Source organism: Apus apus, chromosome 20 (genome assembly GCF_020740795.1).
Source record: "Apus apus isolate bApuApu2 chromosome 20, bApuApu2.pri.cur, whole genome shotgun sequence".
Lineage (NCBI taxonomy): Eukaryota > Metazoa > Chordata > Aves > Apodiformes > Apodidae > Apus > Apus apus.
In genome coordinates, this window is record NC_067301.1 from 2,757,444 (window position 1) to 2,785,238 (window position 27,795).

General features: G+C 44.4%; 3 protein-coding genes and 1 long non-coding RNA gene across 4 annotated transcripts; 2 read left to right on the top strand and 2 right to left on the bottom strand.

Moving 5' to 3' along the window:
* Window positions 1–1,153: 1,153 nt before the first annotated feature.
* LOC127392813 (uncharacterized) lies at window positions 1,154–5,261 on the bottom strand. The gene is made up of 2 exons (XR_007891339.1): window positions 2,562–5,261; window positions 1,154–1,661 (listed from the first exon to the last, which is right to left on the bottom strand). It is a non-coding gene; the product is annotated as an uncharacterized LOC127392813 (long non-coding RNA).
* Window positions 5,262–5,271: 10 nt separating this feature from the next.
* On the bottom strand, window positions 5,272–6,641 carry B3GALT6 (beta-1,3-galactosyltransferase 6). Its single transcript, XM_051637175.1, has one exon. The coding sequence runs from the start codon at window positions 6,632–6,634 to the stop codon at window positions 5,636–5,638; it is 999 nt and encodes a 332-aa protein (XP_051493135.1). The 5' UTR covers window positions 6,635–6,641; the 3' UTR covers window positions 5,272–5,635.
* Window positions 6,642–7,589: 948 nt separating this feature from the next.
* SDF4 (stromal cell derived factor 4) lies at window positions 7,590–19,222 on the top strand. Its single transcript, XM_051637172.1, has 7 exons — window positions 7,590–7,741; window positions 8,424–8,780; window positions 13,064–13,200; window positions 13,658–13,771; window positions 15,660–15,818; window positions 16,948–17,123; window positions 17,777–19,222. The coding sequence occupies exons 2-7, from the start codon at window positions 8,473–8,475 to the stop codon at window positions 17,951–17,953; spliced, it is 1,071 nt and encodes a 356-aa protein (XP_051493132.1). The 5' UTR covers window positions 7,590–7,741; window positions 8,424–8,472; the 3' UTR covers window positions 17,954–19,222.
* Window positions 19,223–22,200: 2,978 nt separating this feature from the next.
* Window positions 22,201–27,341, top strand: TNFRSF4 (TNF receptor superfamily member 4). Its single transcript, XM_051637181.1, has 7 exons — window positions 22,201–22,348; window positions 22,918–23,040; window positions 23,294–23,395; window positions 23,784–23,850; window positions 24,381–24,610; window positions 24,919–25,044; window positions 25,760–27,341. Exons 1-7 carry the CDS (start codon window positions 22,207–22,209, stop codon window positions 25,825–25,827), a joined length of 858 nt encoding a protein of 285 aa, XP_051493141.1. The 5' UTR covers window positions 22,201–22,206; the 3' UTR covers window positions 25,828–27,341.
* Window positions 27,342–27,795: the final 454 nt, after the last annotated feature.

The following is a 27,795-nucleotide window of genomic DNA, read 5'->3' on the forward strand; positions in this document are numbered from 1 at the left end:
TTTACTTTACACTGCTTGGCCTTTGGATACTTTCTGAACTTGCTTTGGTTGGGTGACTGACTTTGAAACAAGCTTTGAACAAGGAAAACTTGCTGTGCCCTCGAGACAGTCATTTAAAGGTATCAGGTGGGTAGGTTTTAAGTAGAGCAAAGAATGTATAATCCGTGGTGCCTCCCAGCAAATGTGGGTGTGGGGAGAAAAGGGACCAAACCAACAAATCTGCTCCAATCCACTTGCTCCTGGTTTCCTCAGAAACTCGTAGGAATTAACAGAGACTGATAATGAAAAATTGTTCTTTTACTATGACTGCAGGCATCCAGGAGGGTGGAAAAATACCTCAGGAGGATAGAAATGCCTGTTGTAAGCTTATTTCCCTCTCACAGCCAAGGAGAACCAGGATGTTTATCAGCAAAAGGAACAACTTGGTTTTGCTCAGAGTCCTTCTGGGTTCAAAGAGGTTGGTGTGTTGAGCTGAAACCAAAGGTGTTGCTCTGGGCTGCAGCCCAAATTGTGCTTCCCAGGCCTTGGCAGGAGCAGCAAGAACACCCTCATTTTCAAGGGAAGGGACTTGGTACCTCAGCAGAAAGTTGGTGCTATTTAAACTGCCTGAAGTGTTGAAATGATTGGAACAGCTGTTCTGTTGAAGATATTCTCAGTTCTTTGTCAGAAAGCTGCTAGCACTTTGAGTTTTTTAATGTAAACCAGGACTGCAGCCAAGGGTGTTTATCTAAGACCAGGATCAATACACTTTGGAGTGAGAGAAACCTCTTTTCCTGACTGCCTTGCAGCTTAAGCCAGAGACTCACAGGATGGTGAAGGTTGGAAGGGACCTTCAAGATCATCCAGATCCAACCCCCTGCATGGGCAGGGACACCTCCCACCAGCCCAGGCTGCTCCAAGCCCCATCCAACCTGCCCTTTAACACTGCCAGGGATGGGGCAGCCTGTTGTGCCCCTGTACTGGTGCCAAAGTAAAATTAGGATGAACAGGCACAAGTATTTATATATATATATAAAAATGTGACCCAGGGCCATTCTTCCCAGGCCACCAGCTCCTGGTGTGCTGATCAGTCAACCCTCTGTTCCCCTCAGCCAGCAGTGTATAAAATAACCACCCTTGAGGTATTTTCTGACATAGAACAAGCAGTCACCTGTACAGCAAAAGTCTTTTATTAAAAAATCACAGCACACAGATCCTTTGGCCAACACAGGCACACGCAGGAGGACATAAATACATCTACAATGCACTAACACAAGAGCTTTCATGGCTACAGGCAGCTTCAGGTTTCCAGCAGTTTCTTTCCTGCATAAATGCTGAGCAAACCAACTCTGTGCCACACCCTGCTCCCAAGGGGTCATGTTGTGTGGCTGCAAAAATATAAATACATGTGCAATTTCCTTCACTTGTTGAAAAGAGACTCAGCCCAGGACCCCACACCCCCTCGGGTTCATAAAGGCACACTTAGTATGTGGCATCCTGCAGCTTCAGAGGGGACAGGCTGAGTTTCCAAGTTGTACTAGACAGGAGCTAAATAGTCTGTGGTAGAAAGTCAGGACTGGCAGAAGATGTTGGCAGGAAGCAGTTCCAGTTCCAAGGCAGAAGCAAATCTCACACAGGTCTGTGTAGCACCAGACTGGGGTCTTGTAGGCAGCGTGTTCTGTCTGAAATGCATCACAGGGGAGGTGCTGACAGTTTGCCAGGCCCTCAGCAACACCCCAGTATCTCAGCTGAGCAGAAACTGAGAGGACTTGCAGCTCCTGATCCCCTCCCCGTGCAGCTGGGCTCTTCATCAGACCTGCAGCTCCAGCTCCTCACCCTCATGGGTGTCAAGAGATGTGAAATATGAAGCTCAATGCTCAAAACAGAGGCATTTCAAGGACAGAAAAGCTGATGTTTCTCAAAGAGCCTGGCACACAGAAGCTGTGTTTGAGCAAACTTCCCATGAACAAGGCCAGATGTTCAGGGCTGTTACAGCAATCATCATTTCTATGATGGATTTGTTCTTTAAAAAAAGTATCTTGAACTGGCTATAGGAATTCTTGGAAGCTTGAGGGTTTCTTAAGTGGAACTGGTGGTTTATTTGGTATGGAAATGAATGCTATTTATTTTTACACATTGAAGTCACCAAGTCCTGTTGCACATAAAGGTAACTGGAAAATAAAACTAACTCTCAAGTTGATGCCATCACCAGCTTTAAGTATTTCAGTGTCAAGTCTTGGATATGATCATGGAAAGGATGTGGCATGAACAGTTCATTTCTATGTGGATCTATTAGCTCTGGCAGAATGTGAAATGCCAGATATAAAAAAGATGCATTTTTAGAAATCTAAATAATAGCTAAAAGCTCAAAGGTGTTACAAACCAACCCAGGGGCAGCCCTGGATGTACACCCACACCAACCTGCAGACCTGACACAGTTGCCTGACATCTAGAAAAGCTGAGCTGATAATTTCCCCCCCACACTAACAAGAATATTAAAAAATACTGTTTTCACTAAGGCCCACAACAAAAATACAGCTGCTCTAAAGACCAAACCCCACTTATTTCTCAGCAGCACTTACACATCCTTCTAAATGCTGGACCTGCTGAAGTTCAGATTCTTCCTCCTGACCTTCAAGACAAACAGGAAACAGGTCAGGAAATATGGAACCTGCTCCTGAGAAGGTAGGAAAGACAGCTTTGAATTACTACTTTTAAAATATTCAATTAATACATTGTTCAGAATGTGCTTTATATTTTCCTTTAGAAAAAAAATGGGCAGAAACTTTTCAGTGTTAAAACTGTTGTGACTCTCAAGTGCTTCTGGATCATCCCAAATAACACCACCAGGTCTTGCACGTGCAAATCCTTTCTAGTAAAATACAACAAAATAATCCTGGGTTAAAAGTTGCTCTGGGTTTTTTTCCACACACCAGGTGGGATGTGTCCCCTCTCCAGGATGATTTGATTTGCTTTTACAGTAACAAAAAATAACCTACAGACTTCATTTTTCCCCCCCCCACTTTCATGGACTGCTCCAGTTAAATAGAAATTGAAGTGCTAGAATTGCAGTCAGGGGATGTCTGTAAGAAAATTAAGAGGACTTAGTAAAGCACACAGATCTATGAGGTCTTCCTTGTTGATTGGTATTGTAATTAGAATTTTTCAACTATTAATTATCTGTATATTAGTGTCTTGCATGGGGTGAAGTATCAGATTGAAGCCCAGCATTTCTCTGCCATTAGTTTTGCCAGCAAACAGTAACACTATTTTTTTGGGGTTCAGGGATGGGGGTTGTGGGCAGAGAGAGTCAACATGAACAATGTAAACTGCTTCCATGGACACAGCTTCTGGCAGGACTGGGTGGACAGAACATCCTGATGAGCTGGAGGGATGTGCAGCAGACTTTTTGAGCTGCACTTCAGCTGCCAGCACTTGAAACAATGGCTTGTGCACCAAAAAACTCAAGCTCTGCTTGATTATGTAGTTCTCACAGATGTTACAGTACCTCCTCAAGCAAGTTTCAAGTGACATTTAGCTTATTTTTCCTATACATAATGCATGTTCAATAATTATCAATAAATACATTGCAAGCATTAAAACACATATATGCACACAACACTAGTGAACCCCAAATGGCAAATAGATATTAAAAAAAAATATATATGCTAAAACCAGTTTCAATGTCCTTTTATCTTGTTAAAATTCCTGTTCTGGAATAGTGTACCTTGCTGAAAAACACACCTGCCTGTCAATATAAGCATGCATTAAATGGACATGTGCTAAAATAACTTATTTTTCAGTATCTTAAGTTTGTTTTAGAAGGAAGTAAAAGATTTGTTCAAATTTTCAACACAAAGAATGCTCAGCCTCTGCAGCAGACTTTTCTTAATCCTCAATTTAATTGAGAGAATAACAAATTCCTTTGGTATCAATTGCTAACTTGCTAATTTAAGAAGCAAAACCATAGATATTGGTACCCCCTTTCTTTTTAATTTGCAATTTGTCTCTTCCTGCAGGTGGGAACAGACCCTGAGCTAGGGAGAGGAGGGAATGAAATGATATGAAAGTGCAGTGTGCAACTAACAGGTAAAAACTGATCACTCAGAATGCCCTGCAGGCACCAGAAGTAGAAACTCTGCTCATCCTGCAGGATCTGTAGCTGACAAAGGTTACTGCAAGTCAGTAGCTTTGTACTAGTACTGGGGGGGAAAAAAAACCAAACCCAGTATCTATTAGAGCACCTGCCATTCAAACATGCTTGAATCACAGGCTCAGCTCGAGGTCTGAGTATCAGTGATGTGGTGGGAATGTGTGTAAATGATCTGTTCTCCAGCCAGGAATGGCCTGTCTGCACTGGCACCTGAAGCTGACAGGCTCTGTCAGGACTAGAATCACCTGTAGTGTAGACAGGACTAAGGGACACCATCCCAATTACTGACCTATCACTAGAGCAATTCACTCAGACCTCCTGTATAATTAGTTTTAGCTCCACTCTGAGGTGCTGCTGGAGGGAAGGAGGGGACCCACAGCAGTCTAGCTTTGAGGGTCCAAATATGACTGCTGGGGAATTTATCCCCTGAGATTATCCTGAAACAAAATACAAGGTTCTCCTCAAGCAGGAATCTGGGAGATGAGGGAACCTTGCTCCTAATGACTACAGAGTTCACTTCCTTAGCTGAGGTTCCCACACGAGGGTGAACTCCAAAGAGCTGCTTCCACTGATCTCATCCTGGGCATTTACATTTTACAGCAGTCATCCAAACAGCATCAATCTGAAGGCTACAGTGTCTGGCCTTGTAACAGTCAGTGAGATTACTCTTGAGAGGGAAAACCTGTCTTCACAGTGTGGAGGATGAGCTAAGAACACCACCCATGCCTAACAACTGAAGGCCAGCTTTGTAGCAGAACCACTTGTCCCTAGAGTAGTATCTTCTCTACCTGCCAAGTACCAGAACTCAGCCACCTTTGTAAATACAGACCCACTCCATAGCTGCCAGGTCACTTATGTACAAGAGGTCTTGAAAACAACAAAAAGCTTACAGGCAAGTTACACAGAAGGTCTAAAGAACTCCATTCTTGTAAATCTGAGCACTGTCCAAAGAGCAGACTCTGCCCCTCCCCTAGAGGAATGTCTGAGGTAAAACTGTTCCCTTCACTTCACTGCTTGTGTCAATAACCAGTCACCTTCTTCCCACTGGCAACAGCAACTGATTTGTGGCCCCTTAAGAACCTTCCAACCTTGTCAAACTGACACGTGCTCCTTGCCAAGGAACAAACACCAGAAGCATTCAAGGCCTGTCTTGAATCCTCAGCAAATAAGCCTTAGGGTCTGCTAGAAATCTCCTAGCAGCTTTTCAGCCAAGCCAGCTCCCCCAGATTTTCTTTACTACCCACATTTAGCAACCTATTATTTGCCCTCAATCCTGTCATACGAGCCTTCCCACGCTTTTTGTCACCTATTCCTCTTTTTTTTAAACATCTCTAGATCATGCCACATCAGCAGCTCTTAGGATTTTCAGGGTGTCACTGATTGTGAATCGTGCAAAAAATCTTTTGAGTAATCTTGAAGCCCTAGTTACTGGGATTCTTCCCCCTCAAGTAACAGTAACCAAGCTCACAGTCCAACATTCCACCTTTTTCCTCCCTCAGCCTTTCAGGGGATGCCATCCTTCCTCTGGCAGCACTGTGAAGGAGGCACTCCCCAGTCGTACATGTAGGAAAGCCTGAGCTTCACCTCCTCCTTACAGAGCTTTCCCTCTTTAGCCAGGGTCTGGTGCTTTTCCAGCATGTCCTCGATGCTCTGCTTGTGAGTCACGATGTACTTATTGTTGCAACCCCGCGACTTATACTCGGTGTCGAAGCGGGGGTCGTGCACCCTCTTCACGTCGATGGGAGCCAGCCAGACCCCCAGGGAGACGTCTTCACTCTGCCACATGTTCAGGTAGTCTCTGCTGAGCCGCAGGTAACGCACCAGGTCGGCAGAAATCACGTACCCGCCGCCCAGGGCGTAGGGCAGGTAGTGGTCGCACAGCACCCAGGCGCTCTCCTTCCACTTCCCGCCCGATTTCACCCTCCCGCGGCCGGAGAAGAAGCCCCAGTAGAGCCGCCGCGGCTCCTTGGCGCTCAGCTCTTCCACCAGCACGTCCAAGCGCACGAAGGTGTCGTCGTCGGCCTTCAAGGCGAACTGGAAGTCCAAGTGCAGGTCCAGCCAGACGTAGGCGGCCAGCACCTTGGCCGTCAGGTTCTCGTAGGAGTCGCGCAGCTGGGGCAGCAGCAGCAGGTCCCGGTGCCGCCTCTGCTCCAGCTCCAGGCTGCCCAGCTCCTCCGGCCCCAGCCCGCCGGTGCCGATGACGAAGCGGCTCCAGACGCGTTGGGGCGGCCCGGTTGCCGACAGCCAGGTGCTGCGGATGATGCTGCGGCGCTCGCCGTACCGGGGCGCGCTGGCGATCAGCACGGCCAGGAAGGCCTCCTCCTCAGGGGGAGGCGGCGGGGGAGCGGCGGGCTGGCCGTGCGGGAGCCCGCGGGGTCCCGGCAGCGGCCGCAGCCCCTCGGAGGTGCACTTGGCCAGGTAGAGCAGGACGGCGGCGCAGAGAGACAGCCCCGCCAGCCCCGCGGCCGCCCCGCGCCGGCCCCGCAGCCGCGGCCCCCTCATGGCTCCGGGGGAAAGCGGGAGGACGGACGGCGGCCGGCTGGGGACAACAGGCCTGCGCGAAACGCCGCGCCCGTCATCTCGGCGCCGGGCGGGTGAGGCGGGGGCGGCGCCATGTTGGGTGCGGGCAGGGCGGCGCCATGTTGGGTGCGGGCAGGGCGGCGCCATGTTGGGTGCGGGCAGGGCGGCGCCATGTTGGGTGCGGGCAGGGCGGCGACGGGTCCCAGCTGCCATCAAGGAGCCCTTCTTTAGTCAAATTAAGTGATTTATTAAGCGGACGGAAGCGGCGGGAGCCTCCGCTGCACACAGTTAAGTACCTATTGCTGTGCCTTGGTTCCCCTTTCTACTGTTCTCCCTGTGTTTGGGCTCCTGGCCGCTCACCCCGATTTATGGGTAACAGGAAAAAAAAACCACAAAACTGGGTCTTTTTTTTATCTTTTTGACTAATCCATGTCGAGAAAAGGCTCGGCTTATGTTAATTATCTCCAGGAATCTGCTTTCTAACATCCTCCTGGTTTAACAACAAAGCCGGTCGATGCTAAAAGAGCAACTTCGTGGCTGAACAACAAAGCCGGTCGATGCTAAAAGAGCAGGTTTAAGATGTTTGCCCCGCGTCTGCCACACGATACGAAGATCGCAGGCGATGCAAGATGTTGTTCTGGTTTCCGAGGGCCCGGGAGCCGCCTGTGACGTACAGAAGGCGGTGTTTCAAGGGCTGCCCAAGCGAAACAGACGAATGGTAGGCTCAAAAGCGTGTAGTCAGGAAAAGGGAGCTGAGAGGGAGTGAAAAAAAAAGCTCGTTTAAGCTCGGCCTGCTTTATTGAGGGAAGGAAGGGAGGATTTCACCTTCCCGGGGGCGTGGTGAGGGGAAAATGGCGGCGCCGAGCGCTCTCCTGCCGTACGGCAAGATGGCGGCCCGCGGGCACGCACGGCGTGCTGACGTCAGTTCCGGCGCGGCGCCGGCCCAGCTCTGCTGTGTCTCCCCGCGTTGCTGAGGCGGGAGCGGCCCGGGGGGCGGCGGGGCCGGGCCCGGGCCTGTCACGGCTCTCGGAGGCTGACACCCCTCCTCCTGTGGGGAAAGGGCACCCGCGGGGCCCGACGGAGCTCTCGGTGAGTGAGTGTGGCCCTTCCCGGAGCGGGGCCGCCGCCTGCGAGGCGGGCAGGGCAGCCCCCCCTTCTCCGCCCTGGGCTCGTTCCTGCCCTGGGCTCGTTCCTGCCCTGGGCTCTGCCGCGTCCCCGGGATCCGTGGGGTTCTTTGTGCTCCCCCACGCTTTGGCTGTGTCGGGCTGTGTTTCTTTCCCCTCTCCCTGCGGTCTGCGAGCTCCCTGGCAGCTCTTTTCAGGCGCCCCCCCCTCCCCCCCCCCCCGGTTGCTTTTCCTGCCGGCTGTTCCCCGTGTTTTTCCATCTCTTCTTCACCTGAGGGTGTTTGTGACCGTGTGTTTCCCTCCGTCGTCTGTTTCCAAAAAGACCCGAGACGTCTCTTTGAGCCTTCCTGGTGAAATGCTGGGGTGTCAGTTGTCAGGTCAGCTCCTGCCGCATCCATCGCCTGAACGCAGTTCAAAGGGTGTTATTTTTCCAAAGGCCTCTGGCAGAGGTTGCAGTCGTGCAGCCTGAAAACTGAGATGATTTTCTTGTTTTTATCAAGCAGGCTTTTTTAATTCTTTCACTGCAAATCCTTGTGTGCATGTTGGTTCCTCTGAAATGCAGGAGATGTTTTATTACTGCTGTAACATTCTAGAGTTTAATTTGCATGTGTCTTTGTTGTTTTTTTTCCCCCTCTTCTTGTTTTTAGATAATCACAGTAATTTAATCAGCCAATACTTTGAATAAAAAGGACAAACATGATGTCAAGACAGGCCTTTCTCTGCAGTCTGGGCTCTCTGTATTTGTCCCTTCTGTTTGTATTTCTTCTCATGGATGTTTATGCAAGGCCTGCAAATAATTCAGCCCTCAAAGAAAAGCCAGCAGACAGTAAAGATGAGAATGAGATCTTGCCCCCAGATCACTTGAATGGGGTCAAGATGGAGATGGATGGACATCTGAACAAAGAGTTTCATCAAGAAGTTTTTCTGGGAAAAGAGATGGAAGAGTTTGAGGAAGATTCAGAACCCAGAAAAAACAGGAAGAAGCTCATGGTCATCTTTTCAAAGTAAGTTATGTATGTTGCCAAGGACAGTGCAGCCTCTTTGTCTGGTCTTTGGAGTAAAATTTGCAGATTTTTCTGTAATATGTAGAAAATTGTAATGATGGAGGGGGAAGTATCATACTCTAAGTACTGTGTCCATGTTTTTAAGGTATTAACATACCCACAGAATCTGTTCTCAGGAGTGAGAATGCAAGTTGAGAGTCACAATCAGTGTGCAGGGTTGGTGCTGTGGTTTAGTAAAACTGATGTCAAAACACACTGTTTCTGTGTGGAAACTTAGATAAGGTTTGTGCCAGCTAAGAAACTGTCAGATGGAGGGATGTCAGTAAACAGAATGGAAATCAAAGTCAGTGTGCACTTTCAGACACGAGGTGGCAGGGTTGGCTTTATTTGTGTTTTTGTAGAAGAGGATTAATTTTGTTAGAAGAGCTTAAATTACACTGGTGCTCTTGATGTTGATAATGTGGGGTTTTACATGTACTCAAGATACAATGAGAAGGTCTAACAGAGATATTTTTTTTTCCTGTAAGCTTTTCATTAACAAAGAAAAAATAACAATAGTGACAATTAATAGTATTTTTTTCTGGTGTGCTGTTGAGTGAAGAGAGGTAAAGCAAACAGGCAAACCAGAGTAGAATCCTTTATGAGTTTGTCTGCTGTTCTGAGCATTCACTTCACTGGGGGGTGTATCCTAGAATCATGGAATGGTTTGGGCTTGAAGGGACCTTAAAGATCATCTAGATCCAACCCCCCTGCATGGGCAGGGACACCTCCCAGCAGCCCAGGTTGCTCCAAGCCCCATCCAACCTGCCCTTCAACACTGCCAGGGATGGGGCAGCCACAGCTTCCCTGGGCAGCCTGGGCCAGGCTCTCACCACCCTCACACTCAAGAATTTCTCCATAATGTCCAAGCTCAATCTCCCCTCTTCCAGTTTTAATCCATTCCACCTTATGCCATCCCTCCCTGCCCTTGTCCCAAGCCCCTCCCCAGCTTTCCTGGAGCCCCTTCAGGCACTGGAAGCTGCTCTAAGGTCTCCCTGGAGCCTTCTCTTCTCCAGGCTGAACACCCCAACTCTCCCAGCCTGTCTCCAGAGCAGAGCTCTTGGATCATCTCCATGGCCCTTCTGTACAGTTATTAAGACTGTGCTTAGAAAGTTTTCTTCATTACTGTGTGTTTATTGGAAACATTTACCTGATGGTTAGGAAATTGTCATTCACAAATTGCAAACTCCATTTCTGCCCCTGTTTGTTATGAAAGAGGTTGTCTTAGGAAGCTTAAAGTAATTGGATTTGAGATCAACTTCACTCAGATACTCAAAGATGATCGGATTAGAAATGTAGAAAAGCATTCTGAGGAATCAGGTTGCTTTCTAGACATGTTTTTAAAGGCTGAGTGAAAAGAGAATACTGTGAACTTCTGTGAAGGCTAGTAAGTCACTTCAGATGCTTGGGGAGTATTTTGTTTGAAGACATAAAGGAAACAGACAATGTGGTTTTAATTAATGACAGCTGAGATTCTGCAGTGTGCCAGTATGATAAAAAGTAGTCAGTTCCAACCACACATTATTTAATTGGGTTACTGACAATAAAGCTGAAACAAGGAAGAAAAGCTCCCTAAACTGGGTTTTGCTGGGCAAGCAAGCTGTATGTGACTGAAAGAACAAGTGGCATTTCAAAACTCTGCATTTCAGTTCCTGGAGGCACTTTGTACTGGGAGGATAAGCCCCACTTGTCTGCAGAAGTGGTTTGTGACAAGTGGACCATTAGTGCCACGTTGGCCTGTGACATGAGGGCAGGGTGCATAAAAATTCTGGGTGTTTCTTTTTAGTCTTTGTTCCTTTCCAAGGGTGTGTGTTATGGTTATCTTCAGGTCAGGAGGATCTGTGAGGGCACCTTGACATCCTTTCTTGTACTTCTCATAACTCCAAAAAAACCCCACCAAAACCTACAAAAATTGCTGTTTTCAGTAGTTCATTCTGAACGAGACAGTTATCCAGGGAAGCAGGGACAGTCTTTATCACCTCAGATGGTAACCTCACAGCAGAACTGTATCTTACATTGAATTTGTTGTACATATTCCTGTTAAAAGCAGAAGTGCAGTTTAGGGTCACCCAGTGCAGTGGGTTCCTGCTAGTACATGAAAATCTGGGTCATTGGAGACTTCTTGTCAAGTGTGATAGCAGAACAAAGGTGCACTTTCATGGACTGGAGGAGCAATTAATGGGATGTTTGTTAACCATTCTCCCTACTTACAGTGGGATTGAGGTGGGAAGTGCAGCCTGGGACCAGTAAGCTTGATTGCTTTGATCTGAGGAAACTAGAATGTTAAATGTTGAGGGGAAAAGGCTGTGTTTTCCCTGCTCATTTTTGGTAGAACCTGTTCCACCTCAAAAACCACGCTCAGAAACCACCTGGCAGGGGCAAGGAGGCACAAGTGGAGTGTGACCATTTTACTGCTCTTGGCACTGAAAATCTGCTAATCCTGAGCCTGCACAGATGTGTGGAAAGATGTGATACAGTATATGATCCGAGGGCTGGAGCAGCTCTGCTCTGGAGACAGGCTGGGAGAGTTGGGCTGTTCAGCCTGGAGAAGAGAAGGCTCCAGGGAGACCTTAGAGCACCTTCCAGTGCCTGAAGGGGCTCCAGGAAAGCTGGGGAGGGGCTTGGGACAAGGGCAGGGAGTGAGAGGACAAGGGGGGGATGGATGAAAACTGGAAGAGGGAGATTGAGGTTGGAGATGAGGAAAATCTTTGCTGTGAGGGTGGTGAGAGCCTGGCCCAGGTTGCCCAGGGAAGCTGTGGCTGCCCCATCCCTGGCAGTGTTGAAGGGCAGGTTGGATGGGGCTTGGAGCAGCCTGGGCTGGTGGGAGGTGTCCCTGCCCATGCAGGGGGTTGGGAATAGATGATCTTTAAGGTCCCTTCCAACCCAAACTATTCCATGATGTTGACTTCAAACCGCTAATACTGCATTTATCAGTAGAACTAAGTGTTGTAGAAGATTATGTGCTAGGCTGTTATTTGGCTTAAGCTTTTAACATTTAGTTGACATTTAAAGGCAAATCATATCTTTAATAACTTGAGTTTCAATGATAACAGTTCAGTACTGTTGAGGCAGATACAAATAGATAAAAAACCCAGAGTCAAGCTGTGGTTTTTTGTTGTGTGTTTCTTTGTAGCTTTGTTTTTTAATTGAGCAAAAGTGGTTTTGATGTGTTTTAAATCAAATCTTGCCTCTTAAATATTAGTAATTTCTTTTCAGTTTTAAATGCTTTTTTAATAAGTACTTAACAATGTGCTCAAAGCCAGTTATTGTTTTGGTATTTGTTCTTCAACTGTAATCTGTATATTAACTTATTTTTGCTGACTAAGCAGGAATGGAATTGGGGGTATGGCAGTGTATCTTAAAATAACTCAGTATTGGTAGAACATTAAGGAGGACAGTGGATTGTCAGATTGGATATTTACTGGTGATTTTATTCAGGTAGAAACAGTTTAGTTCTCCAGCTCAGTAACACTGAGTCCAAGTATATCATTTGAGAGAGCAAAGTGAACCTGATAAATCAGAAACCTAATAGAGAACCAGTGCACATGCTGAACTTTTAAATGTGTTAAGAATTAAAACCTATCAGCTGTAATGTGTTCCCAAAGATCAAAGTATGATAGGGGAAACTTGGTTTGTTTGGTTTTATTTCTCTTGGAAGTACTCCAGTCAAAGTATCCAATAGTTTGGAAGTCCTTACACCAAAGTTACTCACCTATTTTCATTGTTTTTAATGGTCAGGAGAGTTGTGATGTGATCTAAGCAGACCCAGGGAGGCAGCTCATCAGTAAACGTCAGAGATCTTGGCAGAGCAAGGTAGAAGGGACTTGGAAGGATTTTTTTAAAGCAGTGAAAGTCTGCAGCAGCTGGCAGGGGACAATTCTGAACCAACAGAAAATGAGCTAATATGCCATGAGGGATGTGTTTGTGGTTTCCTCTACTTTAAAAATATACTCAAAGCCATAATATTGAAATGAGTTAACGGACAGCAAAGCATGGCTGAATGTTTTTCACTGACTAGTAACCTAGATGCTTTAATTAACTGAATTGTGAAAAAAATGTCTAACTTGCTACCTGTTTATTCCATAGTTCAAAGAATGTACAACTCCTAGAGGGGGTTATAAATACACTATTTTCTGTAGCAACCTGTGTTTGTTATTGTTGAACAAAGTAATTGATCTAGAATCTAAAAATATCCCATACTTCCCAATTCCCAGATCTAAATCCTGTTTGCTCTTTGTCCACAGGGTGGATATAAACAATGATAAGAAGATAGGTGCAAAGGAGATGCAGCGCTGGATCATGGAGAAGACAGATGAACATTTCCAAGAAGCTGTGGAAGAGAACAAAATGCACTTCCGAGCTGTGGACCCTGATGGTGATGGTAAGATGAAAGGTTCTTCCACCTCCTGGTGATTCCTGAAGTCAGATGCTAGTAGCCAGAGCTCCTGGTGGCTCTCCAGATGTGCTGTGACAAAACCCAGGTTCCTTTGGTAGTCACCACAGGTTGGATTCATTCAGAAGGGAAGGTGCTCCAGACAGTGTTGCAGTTCTGGGCCAACTCTTGTTATTGCACTTGTGGTCATAGGAAATGGTAATAAGTTCAGTGCCAGGGATGGGCTGAGGATGGTGACATAATGAGGTTATTTTCACAAGGTCTGTCTGGTGTAAAGAAGCATCAAAGTGGAGCAGGTGGGAGTTCTCTTATTTCTATTCATCCAGCTTCGTGTGATGGTCAGAGGGCTGAACCAAAAGATTTTAGCATGCACCATTTTAGACCATGGAACCAAAAAGTTCCTCATAATTTTATGTCATGTCTGAGACAAGGCTCTTTCTTACAGGTCATGTGTCCTGGGATGAATACAAAGTTAAATTTTTGGCAAGCAAGGGCTTTAATGAAAAAGAGATTGCAGAGAAGATCAAAAACAATGAAGAGCTGAAAATAGATGAAGAAAGTAAGTGCAGACTGTTGGTGTGTGTTTTTCTTCTACTTTCCTCAAACCTGAATGACAAAACTCTCCTTAGTAGAAGGGGGGAATATTTGAGTTGTTTTTCTGCTTCTACACAGATTTAGTAAGACAGAAATACTAGGTTTCTTTCCAGCTCAAATCTGCCTTCTTGCTGTAAATACTTAGCACTGAACACTCTTGGTTGCAAAGCATACAAGAAGTTATTAGGAGAAGGTTGCTTAATTATTGTTTCATGTTTCATCTAAGTTCTCTATAAAGACAGATTTGATTCTTTAGGTCATTGAGATAGATCCTTTCTCCCTTAACGAAACTTGACTTTGAATCTTGCTTGGTATAAATTTGGCAGCTCTTAGCAGAGAAATCTCCCCACTCCTCCCCATCTCAAAGTGTTGAAATTTGCTGTAAAGTAAAGCACAAAGCCTTAGCCTTTCCCTGCAGGAATTAGTCATTTTAAAATGGGTTATGTTATATTTTCCATTTATCAAAAAGCAACTAAAATGCAAATGGGCCTTTGAATTTTCTGGCAGGGGAAACACCTGTGCAGCATGTTCTATGGCAGTGTGGTTAGCTGCAGTTTACAGGAATGCTCATCAGATAAAAGATTTGCTGAATAAGGGAAGTGTTTACATCATTTTTATACCAAGGTACAAGCCTTATTTGGGAAAGTCTAATTAGTTATCTGCTGCTTCCCGAGGGTGAGAGGCAAAACTCGATCTCATGCTCTAATACAGTGTAAAAGTTGTCTTTTTCAGTCTGTATAATAAAAAAGAACTGAATGTGTGGATCTTGAGGCACGTTCTGAGTCCTGTGCAGAAGCACACTAGGGTTTGGATGCCAGGCCAAAACTAGGGAGATGTTATTTAACTTCTGCTGATAACAACAGTTTCAACCCATGACTGACAGTTGAGTTTCATATCAGAAAGGCAGGCAAAGGGGGACTGACCTGTGACTGCTAACACTGGGACTTGGCTACAGTGGAAAACCATAAGCAAGTGGTTTGATTATTCTGTGTTTCCTTGTGTCCTTGATGGAACTAAAACTTGCCAGCTACAAACTTGTCCTAAGATTCGTATTAAGACTCTGAAGGGTTTCTTTGCTCTTCACAAAAAGACATCCACTGAAGACTTAACTCCTAATTGCAACTAGCAGTTAAAAACATGTAGATGTGACTCTTGGGGGTTTTTTTCCCCTCTTGTAACTCAACAACCAAAAGCATGCAGGGGCTATTTAAGGCAATTCTTAAATAAATAGAAATGAATAGTATCTGAAGAATAGTCTTACAGTGTTTGTGTTTGTTACTGTATTTTGCAGATAGCAGGGTGTGCTACAGACAGTATTTTTTCCAGTGTGTCATTTAGAAAATGCCTACACCAGAAAAAGAACACATTATGCAGGTTATTTATTCTTTTTTTTTTTTCCTGTTTGGTTATGTTCAGGACCATTAGGTGCACATAATGCTCACGTTTTGTGTTGTAGGGTGGTTTTTTTTTTTTTCTTCAAGTCAGGGGGATGGTTTTAGAGGAAACTCATGTACAAATTATGATTCTCAGTAGAGTTTAGGGGAAAAAAAATGCACTTTAAAAACGCTTGTCTGCATGATGTAAGATGAAATGATAGTTGTGGGAATGTAAAGTGGTTTTGGTGCTGGCGTATCTCTTTGTACACAGGTGCCTGCATTTGCTCCTTGCAGCAAAAATATTTCCCTTTATTAAATTATAGTGATAACTGAAACATATGCATGGTTTAGGTGTGAAGTCAGACTGCTGTCTGATGTAGACCACGTAGCTAAAAGGAGTAATACGTACTTGAAAGCTAAATGCGTTTCTGGGTGCTTAGTTCAGCATCTGTTCTTGACTTGTTCTTACATTTCTAGCACAGGAAGTTTTAGATAACCTGAAAGATCGGTGGTACCAAGCTGACAACCCACCTCCTGACCTGTTGTTGAATGAAGAAGAATTCTTGTCCTTTCTTCATCCAGAGCATAGCAGGGGAATGCTGAAGTTCATGGTGAAAGAAATCATCCGAGATCTGGGTATGCCATTTAAAAACATTTCCTGGGAGCTGTTCCCTTGCAAGCCATGGGGTTGGGCAGCTGATGTTGGCTCATTGCTCTGTCACGGGTCAGTAGAAAATTTTGGCACATCTTACTCAAATCTGTTGTACACATCTGATGTGGTGAGTGAGAAAAACAAACTGTTAGCACAAATGCTGGCATCTCTGAGGACTTGTCCATGCATCTCAAGGCTGCATTTAGTCTCAAGTTGTTAAAGAACAGCACAGACATTGTATGGTAGAAAGACATTCTGAGAACTTCATAAGGAGAAGATCAGCAGATCAGCTGATACCACTTCACCCTCAAGTGCTGCTGCATTGTGGGGTCACTGCAGCACTAATAGAAATGGTTTTAATGAAGATTAAAATATTATAAAATATATTGATGAGAATGTTCCATGAGGAGGACATTGGTTGCTTTGTACTTCCCCAGTACAGCCCCATGGTGACATACAGTCATGAAAGTGGAAATAAATAGGTGAAGTTTCTAGGAAAATAATATTTAAAAAAAAAAATCATAAGTATTGGCACACTTTTTTTTTTCTATTGAGCCAATAATGATGCATATTTAAAACTGTCAAAACACCTGCACTAAAAAGAAAGAGCTGTGACTTTGGTGATTGTTAGCTCCACAAATATGAAGAGTTTCCAGTGATATTTGGGTGTGTGACACGCACAGACAGAACAACTCCAGGACTTGCTCTTTTCCTAGGGTTGATTTACCTGAATGCTGGTACAAGGGGAGACTGGACACAGATGCAGCAAAGTTCCTGTTGCAGTAGCTTGTTGAAATAATAAACAGCAATTTAACTAAAATAAAAACCACCCAGTTTGCCCCCTGGTGAGGACCTTCAGGACCAATACAATTCTTTTTGCTTAGTTTATTGAGGAATGTATATTTCTTTAGCCTTCTCAAACATTGTGTGTGCCACAATACAGAGAGCTTTTGGCTGACCAAAGCTGAGAATGGTGCTGTTGTTGTCAGCCAGAGGCAGGATTGTCCTGAAACCAGGCAGACTGTACCAATGATCTCTCAGACATGAAGGAATGTCTCATTTTTAATGGGCATGAAGCAGATACTTTTCAGTTGCTGTGTGCTTCTCTTGTAGATCAAGATGGGGATAAGAAGCTTACCCTGTCAGAGTTCATTTCATTACCTGTTGGCACTGTGGAGAACCAGCAAGCTCAAGATATTGATGATGACTGGGTAAAAGACAGAAGGAAGGAATTTGAGGAGGTCATTGATGCTAACCATGATGGTATTGTCACAATGGAAGAACTGGAGGTAAGTCTTCCTCAAAAAGCTGTCCTAGTGTTTTTAAAACCAATAGCTGGTTTACAACTGTAGGCTTGAAACTGCTTTACAGAATATGAATGCCAAAACTATTTGAATGAATAGTAGGGGGTGGGTGTGTCTGTAAAATTTAGGATTACAGCATTGTTCCATTGTGCTTGCAGAGAGCATTATTATGGTTTTTGTCAAAGAGGAGGGGGAGTTTCCTAGCATAGCTGTTAAGGGATGCTGTTAGGGGTTTTCTGTCACATAGACACTTGGATGGATTCGATGTGCCTGAGGGCAAGTCACAGACTTCTTAATTTTGAATTGGTACTTCTTCACAAAACCCACCTGATTTGATAGTGAGTTTAGTTTGCAACCAAAATGTCAAAAATAATTTGATTGTAGACACTGGCATCAACTGAGAAAATCTGGGTTTCTATTAGAATAGCCAAGGAAGCAATGAAGGGAAAAATAGCTCAGGGATAGATGTGGACTTGTTCAAAAGATGTGCTGACACCAATTTCCATGACTTAAGTTCACTTTGGGGTTGCTTATTTTAATCTCATAATTGCTGAAGCTTACACAGAGCTAAGGTTCATAATTCTGATGCGTGAAAATGTGTTCTCAGTGGTTAAAAACCATTTTCTTGCTTGTTTTAGGAATATATGGATCCTATGAATGAATACAATGCCCTAAATGAAGCTAAGCAAATGATAGCAGTAGCAGATGAAAATCAAAACCATCACTTAGAGCTGGAGGAGATCCTGAAATACAGTGAATACTTCACAGGCAGCAAGCTGATGGACTATGCCCGTAACGTCCACGAGGAATTCTGACCCTGCTCACTTTTCCAGAGCTCTGAAGCACTTTCTTGCTTTCAAAAAATAAAAAAAAAGAAAAAAAAGAAAAAAAAAAACAACCAAGCCCAAACAGACAAAGTTCCTTTGCTGCTATCTGTGTTGTTTGCCCACAGTGTGTTGTCCTAGACTTAAAAGCCCCTTCCGTCCGTACATAAGATCTTCAGTTCTCTTGCCTTCATTTTGAGGGGAAAAGTGGCCCATGAAGGGACTACATCAGTTCACCCTGGTTTGTACAGTTAACCCAGCTGAGGTTCCAGCTGCCTTTGGCTACTCATATTTGATGGAGGCTTCTTAATTATTTAACTCCTTTTCTTGCCCTTGTAGCTGCTGATCCATGGAAATCACAAATAACACTGAAAGATCCTGGCTTTTGTGAAGGAGATTGTGGTTCAAATATGTTTGTTCTGACCTCATGAGAATATCCATACACAGACTGGCTAATCTTCCAGTGTATTCATCAAGGCACCTCAACCTCCCCAAATTGTTAAGAATTTCATACAAGTTCTCTCTCCATTGCTGAGCTATCTTTAGGAGCTGTGGGGGAGAACTTCTTTTAAATGCTAGAAAAATCCTTCTGTATCTACTTTTAAAAGAAAACAGGCTTTTGTGCTTGCAGCTGCACTGGGTATGTGAGAGACCTGAGGTGGTTTCTGTCTTAAAAATCAAATTTAATTCTGAAATGAAACCAGGGGGGAGGTTTTGTTGTGAACTTCTAGATGTTGCACAGAGCAATGGGATTCACCTATGATTATGCTTAACTAAAATTCATTGGTAAAACTAGTATCATGACTTTCCTCTGTGCAGATGAACAATACTGATGTACTTGTGAATTATGAGGCTGGGGGAATTACAGGCTTTGCTGTTGAACTGCTTTTACCAGAGCCACGTACACACAAGTCAGCACTTGGAAAGCTTTTTAATCAGCCTAGTTTTGGGTAATCTCTGAAAGCATCTTGCAACACAAGGGTTATATCCACTACTGTCTAAATTAGAACATCTATTTTTACTCTGGTTTCACCTTTACTGTAAAAACCCCTCTTTCTGAAGGGTTGCCTGAAAATCCAAGTGAGATGTTATATTTGATTAAATTTATTCTCTTAATATAATGTAAATACAAGTATTGCTGTCTGTTTCTGTTTTGGTAGTCCTTTTTGTTTTGTTTTTCTTAAAGGACTTGTATCAGAGTCTTTTTATAGACCTATATCTTTTTCATTAAATATTTTTCTCCATGCTTTGGAAATGTTACTGGTTTTAGGTTTGTGAGTGAATGGGAAGAACTGAACTATTCCCACCTCTGCCAGTGCCCCCCATGTGCTTCGGTGCAGGGTGGTGAGATTTTCATGTGACTAGAATCTGGAGGGGTTCAAAACAAATTTCCCTGTCTAAAAAGGTGATGCTCAGCAGAAGTCATAGAAATGGCTGGTTGAGATTGATGGGTAAAAGGTCTGGGGTTTGCTTTGCTGTTGTTTTAACAAAGGCTTCATAAATATGCAGTGACCTGCACTCCAGACTAACCCAAAATTCTACGGGTGAGCACAGAATGTGATGGTTCACAATCTAGTTTTAGCAATAGGTTTTAGCAATATTCTAATGTAATTGTGTAAATGTCCTGACTTCATTCTGGTATTATACTCCAGCTGTTTGCACAAGTCAATTATTTAGATGCAATTTGTGTGGCCAAGTTCTGTCTTTTCACACCTGATGCTCAGAGAGCAAGTGCTGGTTTGCAAAGGGATTCTTGAGCAGCTGAAATAGAGGAAGAGATTGGGAACTTTATCTGCCTAGAGAGGCAAAGATTATGCAGAATCTTCTGATAACGTGAGGATGGGATCCCTTGAAAAATAAAAGGTGACACAGTATTTAGCAACTGCAAAACTGTTGAAGTGTTTCCTGTTGTTGCAGTGTTAATCACTCCCCAGATAAATCTGAAGCTTGAGGAACAACTGTGAAAAATCTATTTTTAATGTCTGCACGGAGTGCTGCACCTTAATGTGGTTTGGTTTTCTCTGCCAGAAATTAGGATTACATGTTAACTAACAGCTGTAAGGATGAAGTGGACTGCATGGAGAGATTTGGAGGTACATGGGATTCTTCCTGTATTGGAATTCTAAAAATTTAAATTCTTTTAGTTTGTCCTTAGACTTAATAACTTTAAAAAATTCTCTCTATTTTTTTTTAATATGCACTCAATCTTTGTCAGATTCTTTAGGAACCCCTACTTGCTTCTAATCCCTAAGGAATCTAGGGACCTGAAAGCCTTTCATTAAACACTAGTTATAAGTTCCATGTTTGATTTTGTGGGGGTTTTTTCATGTACACAAGCAATCTACTGTTACTAGGACTCGTTATCCAAGTGCCTCGATAGACACTTAAGGACATGATCCATGAAAGTCCAATTCTTAGGATGGTACTTGGCTACCTGCTTTTAATAAATGAGCATTTAATTCAATCCTCAATAAGCATAGCAATGCCTCATCATCACTGCTGTAGTACTTGGTGAGTTTTCAGTTGATAGCAGAGTTTTAGCCCTGCCTTGGTTGTGACCATCACGGGAGTTTGCATTTTCAGTTTTTTTTTACTAGCAGTTGACTTAGTGAATGGTTAAAGTCTGCTACTGTTTGTGGAAGAATTAGGGGAAGGAAAAGCTCATCAAATATTGTTGAGGGAGTGGCTGAGTCATGAGGTGTGAAGCCACTTAAGTGGCATTCAGGGTCATGCTGCAGTAGGAAGAGCTTTGGATATTTCCTGCATACAGGCCCTATTCAGCTGGTGTGATTTGTTTCTCTGTCAGCTTTGCTCCCTTTTGGAAAGAATGGCTTTAAGGTATAGGTTCTTTTCTATAGTGTTTGTGTTTTGTTTTGTTTTTCAAAATGCTTGGAAAATAGAAGAAGTAGAAAAAGAGTTACTCTTCTGCCTAACTTTTGTCTCCCTCTCTTAAGCTCTCCTGCAGAAAAGAAAGGAATGAAAAGCAGCAGTTCTGGATAAAACATTGCCACAATATTGCTGTTCAGTCCTGAATACTGCAGGCTAATTGGGAGTCTAAATGTACTTCTGTTCCAAATTTCCTTGGCATTTAGATGTAAATGGACTGTAGATCCTGCATAGCCTGGAAGTCTGGCTTTGTTTTTTAACGAAAGTAAATAAAACATCTTTGATTACTTCAGGATGCCTTGTTTACTTGGGCCTTTGCGTGAGAGTTGCTCAAGTCTCTTAGAACTGGAAGATCTAAAATTTAGATCCTAGATCAGTGTGATCAAATTAGTAAAACTCTGATAATGAGCCTGGAAAGTTAAACCCGTTTCTCATTCCTAGTGTGATCACTTTTTTTTCTCCCTGTTTGTGTTAGGTGAGGGCAGGACTGCAAAGCCAGGGTGCTGCTCCATCTCCTCCTTGGCTGTCCTAGTCTTGAGGAAGCCTGCCGGGGGCTTTGGATTCCAGAGTTAAATTAACATGCTTCTGTGGAACAAAACAAGTGTCAAAGGCAGCTGGTATGTGAATATTGCTTCCTTTGCTTTCACAGAGCACACCTCTGCTGTGGGACTAACACAGAGTCCCTCTTCTGGAGTCAGGAGCTTTTCCTCACGGGCAATGCAGAGGGACAAGAGTCAACATGGAGGCTGCCAGGGCTTCTCGGTGGCAGCTGCTGTTAGCACCTGAGGGCAGTGCCAAGATGAGTGATGGTTTGTGATTCTGCAGACTTCCTGATAAATGTATTTGTGTTGGTTTTTTATGTGGCTGTCGAAGTCACGGCCCCGCCGTGGAGAGAGTCTGTCTGTACTTTGCCTTTTAAGGAGCCAAACTGTGGGGCTGTGATTCGTTTTACCTGTGCCTCTCATCTGTAAAGATGCTCAGGCATTACCTCTTGTGTTGCTTTAAAAGTGCTCTTAACAACATCAGGGATCATCTCTTCTGGTTCTCCGGGCATTCAGGGCCTGCACTTTAATCCTACACAGAGAGGTACGTACCTGGCTGCAGGCACTCTGTTTTATGGCTGCAAATAGAAATCTTTTTGATAGAATAGAAATCTTTTGGTGTGCTGTCTTTCTGCCTGTGAATATTTCAGTTGTGAACTGCAAAAAAAAATAGGTTTGTGAGGTGTGGGAAAAAGGAAGGGGGCGTGGAGCTTATATAGGGAATTTCCCAGCAACTGACCTAGTTCGTTCTGGTCACCAGCAATTCAGAAGCACTTCTCCCAGAGTTTGCCACTCCTGGGACAGGAGAGCTGCATTATGGTAGCTGTAGGTTTTCACCCTCATTTTTCTGCTGTGGTGGTGTTGCTGCTGGCAGTCAGCACTACCCATTGCTTGGGGTTGAAATGCAAAGAACATGAGCATCCTTTCAATGGAAAATGCTGCAAGGACTGTCCCCCTGGTAAGTAATTTTCACTGGATGTTGCTTATACTTGCTCAATGTAATATCTAGCAGGTAATAACCTAGAGGTGGTAGAAAACAGCTTCATGGAGATATAATTCAAATGGAGGAAGTGTAACGTGGAGAAAAAGCATTTAACAAGGGGGCTTTCCTATCTGACAAAGATTGTTTCTATAAAATACTAAATTGAAGAGTCCTCTTTGAAAGAGCGACATGTTCTTTAACTTCTGTGTGACTCGGCTTCCTTAATGTGTTAGTCTGCTGCATTTCAATTATGGAAATACTGATTAGCTGAGAAAAGGTGGTTAACATTTATGTTACTGTCCTCACCACTCGGCAGGTTGTCAGGCACCTGCTAGCCCAGTTCAGCTGCACAATTTCCAGTGATGCTGCAGGTCAAAATTTTCAGGGATTCTGCCGTGAGGAATAAAATAATCTGCTGAATGTTTTCAACCAGAGCTGTAAAATGGAACTATCCCTTTCTGGGAACTCTTACTCTAATGAAGGAAACAAAGAGAGTTTCCTTCTGGCAACAATCAGTTCCTCTTTCTACCTGGTCTTTGTTGTAGGGGAAAGAATGAAAGAACGCTGCTCTGCAACAAAAGACACGGAGTGTGTCCCCTGTCAAGATGAATACTTCAGCAGTGAGCACCACCACACCTTCTGCAACAGTTGTACCATCTGCAACACTAGTAAGTTGGGCTGTAAAGTGGCCGTTTCTTGATAGGAATTTGGGAGGCAATCAGTCTGCTTTCTCATCTGGGTTCTTGTTTCTATAGCTGCCACCTCCTGGTGGCCGAGCCTTCAAAGGGAAGGAGGCTTGTACTGCCTGAGAACTGGTGTCCTCAGAATTCATAGGCTGCTCTCTGCAGTTGTTCTCACACACAATAGATCATTTATTTTTGGTGCTTTCTTACCTCTTGCCCTTTATTCTGCTGTTGCTAGGGAAGGGGAGTGTGGAAGTGAAGAAGTGTGAGAAGACCTCTGACAGAATCTGCATGTGTCGTGCAGGGTACATGCCAGATGTTGGACATAAGCTGGGAAGTGGTAAGTTAGGGATAGGTCAGACTCTCCAAACTCTTGCCTCCACTTCAGATGAGGTGCTTGTTCTTTCCCGTGTAAAAGCTGTTGGTCATTTGTCTCACTGATGCCACAGGGGAGTTATCTGTTGCTCTGTCTTCCTGAGCTGTCAGAAATCTTATTGCTCTCCCATATCCATGATTAGCCAGTCAAGGAAACCTTGCCAGCTGCAGGCTGAAATGAACCACTGAGCATGTTGTGTTACTTCTGACACAATGACTGTGTTTTTTAGAGGCTCTGTGGGTTTCCTTGGGTCTGTTGGATAAGCCATTAGTGTAATTACTGTGTAGCTGTCATATAGCTCTGTTGCTAAGTGAACTCAAATGCTGCCTCTTCCTATTTTTTTTTTTTCCAGTATGTACACCATGTCCTGAAGGATCTTATTCCATAGGGAGAAATGAGAACTGTCAGCCTTGGACCAAGTACGTGTCACTGATCCAGACGTGTTCAGAGCAACATTTGGGGTTTACTCCTGTAGCAGTTAATGGCCAAATTGTGTGTTGGGTGAATGTGCAGTAGATGCACCATGTTCCTCATGACTCTGAGGAATCCTGAGCAGGCTGAGCACTGATGTGAAGCCTCTCTCTGCCTCCCACCCTTTTCTCCCTTCACCTGTGGCAATGACAGTATTCTCAGGCTTTTTAAAATTTCATGTAAAGGTTGGATGTTTTGGTTCTATAGCCAAAGGTTCCCTTGTGGAATGCAGCTGTGCTTCAAGGCTGCTACATGGACAGATGCTAAGAGAGGCAGAATGCCAGGTTTTTTCCCTGTGATAACTTTGATCAGCTTAGTTGTTCTTGACGTGTCTGTAGAATCTAGGAAAGGCGACGCTTGAGTTTGTATTGATAAAACAAGACTTGCCAATGTTCCCTCACTCATTCCATGGCGATCCCCTGTGAAGTAATTACTGCAAGTGTTTGAGAAGCTCCACTAATTTGTTTTACACCTCCAGCTGCAGCCTTCTTGGGAAGGATACTCTTCGACCAGGGACAAAAACCAGCGACGCTGTGTGCAGCGACCACACCACGCAGCGAGCTGTGTCACAGACTCCAGCTCCTGCTTTGAACCTGCCCACCACGGAGCACAAGAAGAATGTGTCAACTGCAGAATTCCCACCATTCAGGCCCAGTGTCATTCCTTTCCCTTGCCTGGATAGGAACAGCCCCACCGAGACTAACTGGGGTAAGGACAGGAAATGGCCAAGGTTAGTTTCTCTGGACTCCTGCTGGTCAGGAGTTTTCACCTGAAGCTGGTTTAGCTGGAAACGGTCACACTTTCTCAGAAGCCAGATCTGTGCTACACACAGTTCAGTGAGACACACACAGGATTCCAGATTTTTAGCTAGTCTGCTTGGCAGCTGGGAATTCTAGGCATTGTGGTTCAGGGGTACTTGTGGATTTCTAGGTTCCTTCTTTTGATAGTGAAAAGCCACAGGAACTCCAGCTAGAACCATGACTCTTTTTTAATATGTTCTTCTGTTTTTCTTCTAGGGTCTTTATCACTTATCCTTGTTTGTCTGATACTGCTCCTGGTGAGTGGAATGTCCATCCTCCTGCTGATTATCCAAGCAGCCAAAAAAAAGACCAAGAGGGGGCCTTGTAGAAACAACCATCCAGGTGAGTTTCTTTCGGTGAGGAAAAATGTGTCTGAAAGAGAATAATCAGTCCTCCCTGTTTGAACTTTAGTAATTGTTCCAATCATAAGGAAATCTGCCTGGCTAAGTGGCAGAGTGTCATCTGCAGTTAATTGCAGTGGTTGATCCTCTGTATAGTCCTGAAGCACTGGAGGTGGCAGTGTCTGAAGTTTGCATTCTGACAGAGCACAGATTGCACTGCTTGGTGCCCTGCAGAAGGAATCTCTCTGATTTGAGCTCATTCTAGCTTCCCTCCCCTTAGGCCCTGCAAAAATTATGTCATGATTTTGTGCAGGGAATTCTGTTCAGTACAGAGAGGATCCAGCACGAACCATCTTTAAAGAGTATGTTGTGAAGTGTGTTGCCTCCATAGAAGTGAACTGTCTTGAAGTGTCTCCTGCAAACACAGGAGAGGTTTGACTGAGAAGAGCTGACCTCTGTACTCAGAATGAAGTGGCAGCCTGGCTCTTGAGCCAGCCCAAGCTGCCTCCTGTTCTGTTCATGGAGCAATGGGAAAGTGTATTATCACTGCTCCTTACACTTTTGAGGTTTCCTAGCACTGGCTGGAAAGACAAGCACTGCCCCAAATGTCACTCATAGGTCCCCAGTCATCCATGAAACTAGAAATGCCCCTGGCTTCCTTTTCCTGCCCCTTCTACTCTGTACAGTATTTTTTTTTATTATCTGTCTTTCAGGAGCAGGAAGTGTTGGACTTCCTATCCAGGAAGAACAAATTGACTCCAATTCTAGTCTCATCAAAAACTGACTCCACATGACATGCCTGTTTCCTGCATTTCTGAGCCCATTGGTTGTAATGTGCTGTGACTGTTCTGTGGCTGTGTGTGGGTGTGTGTGGGTGTGTGTAACTGTTCAATTGCCCTGCCCTTCCTTTAGGTCCCTTGGGTGGCATCTGAACCCATGGGAATAACTGTTCTTGGTGCCATCAGGTGATTCATTCTCTTAGACCCTGTGCACAGGGTCCCCATTGCCAGGACTGAGTGGTTAGTCCTCTGGGCATTTCTAGCCAGTTCTGTGTGTTGTGATAGGCAATTGTCTCTTGGCTGAGGGGAGTGTTTCTGAAGCTGTAAGAGCTGATCACTGGGCAGACAGAAAAGCAGGGAAGTCAAAAGACCTGCTTTGTGACTGAGTTTATATCCTGGCAGTTTGGAGGTGCTAAGCAGAGCCTGCCTCTCCTTGCTCAGTGCAGGTACCTCCAGTGTTTCAGTCTAGCTCCCAAATAAACTCTCCTCACTTTAGGTGGAGAATCTCCTCTGATAAACCTGGCCAGCTTCCTTTGTGCTTTCATTTCTCAAGTTACTTCTTCTTGGTGTAGCTGAGTGGCATATGTCACGTCAGCTGTGCCTCCAGTGATGTTCTCTGTTGGTAAGAGGCAAGAGCTGAACTTTTAACACTGTGCTGATTGGCCTTTGAGGGCTGCATTTGAGCAAAGATCATGTCACGGTGGGATAGATGCCTAAACTGCTCTGACCATTCCCCTGGATGATCACCTTGTGTCAGTGGAACCTGCGTTCAGAACTGAAGAAGTGCCCTTGACTTGGTTTCTGTGCAGCTGGAAAGGCCTGGTTGTTTGCCCGTACACTGGATGAAATGAATTTTACTTCTGTGATGTTTTTCCACAAGTTAGTTGGCCTGCAGTTTGGCAAGCATTCCAATTTCAGGAAGTGCAAAATGAGGGAAACACAAAGTGTTCTGATCAAGAGCTTTTGATGTGATTCCAACGCTTTGGTGTGAAGGTTTCAAGAAGAAGTAAACTTGAGAATTCTGTAATTCAGAAGTGGTTTTCACTTCAAATGTAACTCCTCAGTAGATAACTCATTAGAAATAGGTATTTTATATACAGAGCATATGCCAAAATATGCATCAGGGAATGTATTCAAGAATACAACGGGTGTCTAGAAACATGTTTTTAAACATATGTTTTCTTATATGTTATACATATGGTGTACTTAGCAGTGATTTCCTATTCTGAAGTGCATATACAATGTATATAAAACATTTGTATTATATAAAATATTTGTATTATACATTATAAATGTGCTAGTGACTTCTTGAAATAAACTGTGGTAGCAGCTGGATGCTCCTGTATGATGTGTAGAAGTGGAGAGTGCAGATGAGCAGAAAGTTAACTCCAGTGTGTGCACAGTTCTCACAGGGAGCAGGATCACCAAATGGTCAGTCCTGTGGCTTAGTGTTGAGATCCTGCTGTGCCCCTGGCTTTTTGTGCAGCTGTGTGTAGTGGTTTTTTTCTCAGTAAATGTGGCCTGGCAGGAGCTCTGCCCTGGGAGCTGCTGGGGCCTTCAAGGTGATAAGGCTCAGCCCCTTCAAAACCAGAGAGCCCCTGTTGTGAACGTGGAGGTCTTTGAGAGTGTGTTGTGGCTTGAAGTGCTGTCATCTTGCAGCGAAATGGATGACAAGGTGGAAGGAGCTGGAACGTGTTCCAGGAACACCAAAAAACCTTGTGGAAATGATGCCTATCAAGTTTTTAGGGGGCACCTGAGAGACGATAAAGCACCTACCCTGTTTCCATGTAACTGAGCACGGTGCAGATAACTACTGAGTTTTGAGGTTGTGGGTTATGTGATGAAGAGCCAGCCCACAGGAACAGATAACAGCAGAGTGGGTGCTCCTCAGCTTTTTCCACGAATCTGACTTGTTTTCTGCCCTCTGGCTCAGCACCATGTTCCTGTGCCTTCCTACAGCCTCCCGAGCCAGA

Coding starts and splice junctions, on each gene's coding strand:
- B3GALT6 (XM_051637175.1), bottom strand. CDS start 6,634: ATGAGGGGGCCGCGGCTGCGGGGCCGGCGCGGGGCGGCCGCGGGGCTG.
- SDF4 (XM_051637172.1), top strand. CDS start 8,473: ATGATGTCAAGACAGGCCTTTCTCTGCAGTCTGGGCTCTCTGTATTTG. Junction 8,781..13,063: donor CTCATGGTCATCTTTTCAAA/GTAAGTTATGTA, acceptor CTTTGTCCACAG/GGTGGATATAAACAATGATA. Junction 17,124..17,776: donor TCACAATGGAAGAACTGGAG/GTAAGTCTTCCT, acceptor TGCTTGTTTTAG/GAATATATGGATCCTATGAA.
- TNFRSF4 (XM_051637181.1), top strand. CDS start 22,207: ATGGTAGCTGTAGGTTTTCACCCTCATTTTTCTGCTGTGGTGGTGTTG. Junction 23,041..23,293: donor TTGTACCATCTGCAACACTA/GTAAGTTGGGCT, acceptor TGCTGTTGCTAG/GGAAGGGGAGTGTGGAAGTG. Junction 23,396..23,783: donor TGGACATAAGCTGGGAAGTG/GTAAGTTAGGGA, acceptor TTTTTTTTCCAG/TATGTACACCATGTCCTGAA.